This window comes from Aureococcus anophagefferens (assembly GCF_000186865.1).
Source record: "Aureococcus anophagefferens unplaced genomic scaffold AURANscaffold_2, whole genome shotgun sequence".
Classification (NCBI taxonomy): domain Eukaryota; class Pelagophyceae; order Pelagomonadales; family Pelagomonadaceae; genus Aureococcus; species Aureococcus anophagefferens.
In genome coordinates this window covers 1,409,108-1,414,814 of record NW_008705562.1, presented here as the reverse complement: position 1 = coordinate 1,414,814, position 5,707 = coordinate 1,409,108, and the positions used below count along the sequence as shown (strand labels likewise).

Genomic DNA, 5,707 nt, shown 5'->3' with positions numbered 1-5,707 from the left:
CGGCCGAGCGGCTCGTGCGCGCGCTCGTCACGGCGGCGGCGCTCGACGAGCCGGCGGACGACGAGCGGACGCACGGCGTCTTCCCGTCGGAGGTGAACGAGCACTTCTTGAAGAAGATACGGAAGCAGAACCCGAAGCTGCCCGCGGAGACGCTCGCGGAGGCGCACCACTCGCAGTACGGCGGCGCGTGGATGAAGGGCCGGGACCAGTTCGAGACGCTCGTGAACCGCGGGCTCCGGCCGCACCACACGTTCCTCGAATTGGGCTGCGGGAGCCTGCGCGCGGCCATCTACGTCATCGAGTTCCTCGACGCGGGGAACTACTACTGCCTCGAGGAGGACCGCGCGAGCCTCCGCGCGGGCATCACCTACGAATTGCGGCTCCACGGCCTCCTCGCGAAGCGGCCGCGCCTCCTCGCGAGCCGGACCTTCGACCTCCCGGCGCTCGTGTCGCGCTCGCGGGCGCCCGCGGACCTTCGGTTTGATTTCTCCTACGAGTTCAGCGTGCTCATGCACATCTGCCGCGGCTGCCGCGACGCCGTCTGCGTCGCGGGGCTGCACGCGGCCGCGAGCCGGCTGAAGCCCGGCGGCGCGTTCGTGACGAACAAGCGGCTCTCGCCGGCCATCGACCTGGCGCGCTTCGGCCTCGAGGTCGACGGGCCCTGCGTCCGCCCGGACTCGCACTTCCTCGCGAGCCGCGAGGCGAGCTGCGCCTACCGGCGGACGGACGCGCCGCTCGCGCCCCTGGACGCGTCCTGGTGGACGGCCAAGTCGCCGGACGCGGGCCACGAGTGCTTCGTGCCCGGCGCGCAGCCGCCGCGGCCCTACACGATCGGCGACGCGGAAGGCCGCGCGGCGTGGCTCGCGGCGCTGTCCTGGGAGTGGACGCGCATCCTCGGCCGCAACACGACCTTCAACGACGGCGCGCTGGACGGGCGACCGGCGGGGACTAAAACGCGCGCTTCTTGACCTCTTGTTTTAGGAAGGCCTGGCGAGTGCCATGGCGAGGGGCTCTTCAACTGCGCAACTTGCACTTCATCGGGTCGACGTTGGAGCTCGAAGAAGGGCATGAGCTAGGTCCAAGAGTGTCGCTCCGTGCACGCACCCAAGGTCGCCGACGCGCTCCTCGACGTCGGCCCCAACGCTCTTCTAGACGCGCGAACGACGATGGGCTGGTTCCCGGGCCTCGGCGCGAAAGAGGAGTCGAGCTCCTACAGCATCCTCGGCACGCAGACGGAGGCGACGAGCAACCCCCTGGCCTCCGCGACGCAGGCTCTGAACAATGCGGCGAACACGGCGCGCCGCACCGTGGGCATCCCCGTGCCCGAGGAGGAGAAGACCATGGAGGACCAGGTCTGCGAGATGTGCCCGACGATGACGTTCAAGCAGCGGCTCACGGCGCTCATCGCGTGCTGCGTGCTCGGCTACCTCCTCGAGATCTGCGGGAGCCTGACGCTCATCGGCGGGCCGTCGGCGGAGAACATCCGCAAGTTCTGCCTGCTCTACGTGAGCGGGAACCTCATCGCCATCATGGCGACGTGCTTCTGGGTGGGCCCCAAGTACATGTGCAGGAAGATGATGAAGAAGTCGCGGCGCTGCGCGACGATCTTCTACCTCGTCACGCTCGTCGCCGTCGTCGTCCTCGCGCTCCTCAAGGTCGCGCTCATCTTCGTGCTCCTGATGCTGTCCGTCGAGCTCTGCGCGGCGATCTGGTACAGCGCGTCCTACCTGCCCAAGGGCCGCTGGTGCATCGTCCAGTGCTGCAAGCAGTCGCTCTTCTCGCCGTGCCCCGACGTGCTCAACCCCGTGGAGGCGTCGCTCCCCGTCGTCTAGTGGTCTGGTTTTTTTAACTTCGCGCTTGAGGTCCGGCGGCGCCGCCGGCCTAGTAGCCGGCGCCGAGGCCGCGCAGGCAGAGGAGCTTGCCGCCGGGCCGCGTCTCGCAGGCGAGGTCCTTGAGCTTGTTCTTCTCCGCCTTGACCTTGTTGGCCGCGTCGCGGGCCTTGCGGGCCGTCGCCTCGAGCTCCTTGGCGTCCGCGTCCGCGGCCTTGTACTCGTCGTTCTTCGCCTTGGCGTTCGCGTCGCGGACCTCCTGCGACACGCCGTCGACGCCCGGCCGCGCCTTGGCGGGCTTCTCGTCGGGGATCGTGAACTTGGTGACGGACTTGGGCGAGTCGCCGCCGTAGGAGAGGCCCGGCGTCTTGGGGATGTCGAACTTGGGCGCCGCGGGCGCGGAGAACTTGGGCGCGGCCGGCGCCGAGTACTCGGGGATGTCGAACTTGGGCGCGCTGATCTTGGGCGCCGGCGGCAGGTCGAACTTGGGCGCGTCGAATTTCGGCGCGTCGAATTTCGGGGCGTCGAATTTGGGCGCGTCGAATTTCGGCGCGTCGAATTTCGGAGCGTCGAACTTCGGCGCCGGCGGGAGGTCGAACTTCGGCGCGTCGATCTTCGGCGCCTCGAACTTGGGGATGTCGGGGATGTCGAATTTCGGCGCGTCGATCTTGGGGATGTCGACTTTCGGGATGTCGAAGGACGGCGCGGGCGCCTTCTCCGCGGGCGGCGTGACCTTGGCCGCGGCCTTGGCGGCGGCCTTCTCGGCGGCGGCGGCGGCCTTCTCCTTGGCCGCCGAGTCCTTGAGCGACGCGGCCTCGGCCTCGGCCTTGGCCTTGGCCTCGGCCTGGAGCTTCTTGGTCTGCTCGAGGCGCGCGGCCTTGTCCGCGGCGACCTGGTCGGCCTTGGCCTTGGCCGCGGCCTCCTTGGCCTTGTCGGCCTCGGCCTTGGCGGCCTTGGCGGCGTCGGCCTCGGCCTTGGCCGCGGCCTTGTCGGCCTTGGACGTGTCCGGCGCGGGCGCGGGCGCGGGCGCGGGCGCGGGCGCCTCCTTGGGCGCCTCGATCGCGATGCTCGACCCCTTGCCGCCCGTCGACGACATGCCGTAGATGGAGTCGTAGTCCGCGGCCGAGAGCGCGACGGCGGGCAGCGGCGCGAGCTGCGCGCCGGCGACGACGCCCGCGGCGAGGACCGACGCGCCGAAGCGCTTCGCGGCCTCGGCGGCGCCGGCGAGCGGCCGCTGCGCCGGGCTCGGCGGCGCGTGCACGGGTCGGAGCGCCGTCGCGGCGCTCGCGCAGAGGGCGAGCAGGAAGGCGCGCATCGTACCTGCGGCGGCAGCGGAGGGCTCTCGGAATGCAGAATCCTCGATCAGGGGTTGCCGCACGCGCGGCGCCGCGAGCGATGTCGCGCGATGCTCTCGCGTCGGGCGGCGCGGAGGATGCGTGCGCAAAGCTCTGGGTGCAGCGTGGCGGACGCTGCGGCGCACCGACGGCGGCTGTGGTGCTCCGAGCAGCCGGAGTTCAAGCTCCGTGGCTCGCAGGTCCAGCCCTGTTACGCACTCGGCGCGGGCGCGTTCACGGCCGGGTCGAGCGTGTCGGAGATGGCGACGTGCTTGCCGTTGTCCTCGGGCGGCGCGTGGTCGACGCGCGGCGACTTGGGCGGCGGCGGCGGCTCGGGCACGGCGATCTTCTCCACGGCCGCGGCGAGCCCGGCCTCGCGCGCGAGCGTGTCGAGCCACTCGTCCTCGTCGAGGAGGCCGTTCAGGTCCGCGTCGTGGTCGAAGAGCTTGTCGTCCCAGTCGCTCGGCCAGGCCTCGCCGACGAGGCCCCGCAGCTCCGCGAGGAGCTCCGACCGGTCGATCTTGCCCGCGTACGCGTCCGCGGGCCGGTTCTTGTTCACCTCGCGGTAGACGTGCTTGAAGACCCGGAAGCCGTTGGACGCGACGGCGGCCTCGAGCGCCGCGAGGACCGCGGGGTCCTCCGGCGGCGTCTGTTTCAGCCGCGCGACGCGCGCCTCCAAACTCACGTACGTTTTTACTTTGCCAGTGAGCGGGTCGACGTGGAGCTTGATGGCCTTGCTCAGCCGCGGGATGGCCGACACGCAGGAGATCCACTCGCTGAGAGAGACCGAGGTCTCCTCCGTGACCTCCTCCGTGAAGGCGAGCGTCTTCATGACCTCCTCCAGTTCGATCTCTGTCTCGCCCGCGTGGAGCACCTGGTGGTTGATCGCGTCGACGAGCGGTTTCAGCTCCTTCGTGTGCAGCGCGTCGCCGTCCGGGACGAGGGACGAGAAGAGCAGGATCGCCGGCAGCACGCCCTCGAGCTCCGCCTCGATCTCCTCCTTCGTCGACGCGCCGCACTCGTCCAAAAAGTAGGCGCGCAGGGCCGCGCCGCCGATGATCTCCTTGGCCCGCGGCGGCAGCTCGTCGAGCGATTTGAGCGGGTGCGGCAGCGTGATGGCCGCGTAGGTCAGGTCCGTGCCCTCGACGGCGCTCGCGCTCGCGCCGGCGCCCATGGTGAGAGCGTCGAGGCTGCCCGCGGCGCTGGGAGAGTGGATACGGACGGCAACTTGGCCGGTGGTGCACTTCGAGAGCATGGCTCTTCGCTCTCGAGATAGGCCACCAAGCAGCTGACGTGTTGTGCACACCGGTTGCCTCAGCGTGTTGCTGCAACACACTGCGCCCTCGACGAGAACTGCTGCAATACGTAATCCGAAAACACCGGCGCGCCCGCGAGAGGAGATGGCAGCCATGCAGCTGGAAGCGCGCGATTTCGCGGCGCGGTTCCGGGAGATGCACAGCGTGCGGCTGCGACCAAACTTGCCGCCCCTCGAATTAGAGCAAGCACCGGCGACGCTCGACGACGGCGCCGCGGACCCGCTCGGCACGGGCTCGACGGTCTGGCGCGGCGGCGACGCGCTCGCGCGCGCGCTCGCGGCGGACGACGCGCTGCGGGGCGCGATCGAGGGCAAGCGCGTCGTCGAGCTCGGCAGCGGCACGGGCGTCGCGGGCCTGGCCTGCGCGGCGCTCGGCGCCCGGGCCGTCGCGCTCACGGACCTGCCCGAGCGCGTCGCGCTGCTGCGGCGGAACGCGACGCGGAACCGGGGCCACACGGTGGGCTGCGACGTCGCCGCGCGGCCCCTCGCCTGGGGCGACCGCTTCGGCGCGCTGGCGCTCGCCGCCGACGGCGTCGACGTCGTCGTGGCCGCGGACGTGTGCTACCGCGCGGACGCCGTCGCGCCGCTCGCGGCGTCGATCGCGTGCCTCATGGAGCGGGCGGCGTTGGGCATCGTCGCCTGCGAGCGCCACGAGCCCGTCGCCTACGCGGCGCTCAAGGCGACGCTGGCCGCGACGCTCGACGTGGCGACGCACGCGAGCTCCGACGACGGCCGCGTGGAGATCCTCCTCCTGCGGCGGCGAGCCGCGACATAAGAGGGCGGGCGGTGGGGGACATAAGAGGGCGGGCGGTGGGGGATGCGCGCCTAGGCCGAGGGCTTGGGCGCGGGCTGGTAGCGGCGCTCGTCGAGCTGCTCGAGGGCCACGGTCGTGCCGTCCGCGAGGACGATCTGCGGGTGCTTCTCCTCGATGAGATTCGGCGGCAGCACGGACGCGGGCGCGGGCGACACGCGGCCGCTCAGCTTGTTGATCTGCCAGTCCTGCTCCTCGTGGGGCGACTGCGCGGAGAGGTAGTGGTCCTCGGCGTCGCCGTCGTCCGCGAAGTCGTCGTCGTCGGACGCGACGTCGTCGACGTCCGCGGCGCCGGCGGCGGGCACGAGGCAGGCGGGCCCGCCCTCCTCCGTGAAGCCCCGCTTCCGCGCCGTCACGGGGCTCCCGAGCTCGCGCGACGCCTCCGCGTGCGTCGCGTCGGCCTGTCGCGCGCGGCCGC

General features: G+C 71.4%; 1 protein-coding gene across 1 annotated transcript; it reads left to right on the top strand.

The window, feature by feature from the left end:
- Window positions 1–1,070: 1,070 nt before the first annotated feature.
- Window positions 1,071–1,865, top strand: AURANDRAFT_36126 (hypothetical protein; the record flags this gene model as incomplete). Its single annotated transcript, XM_009035157.1, has 1 exon — window positions 1,071–1,865. A coding segment is annotated over one exon (779 nt), but the record flags the coding sequence as incomplete, so codon positions are not given.
- Window positions 1,866–5,707: the final 3,842 nt, after the last annotated feature.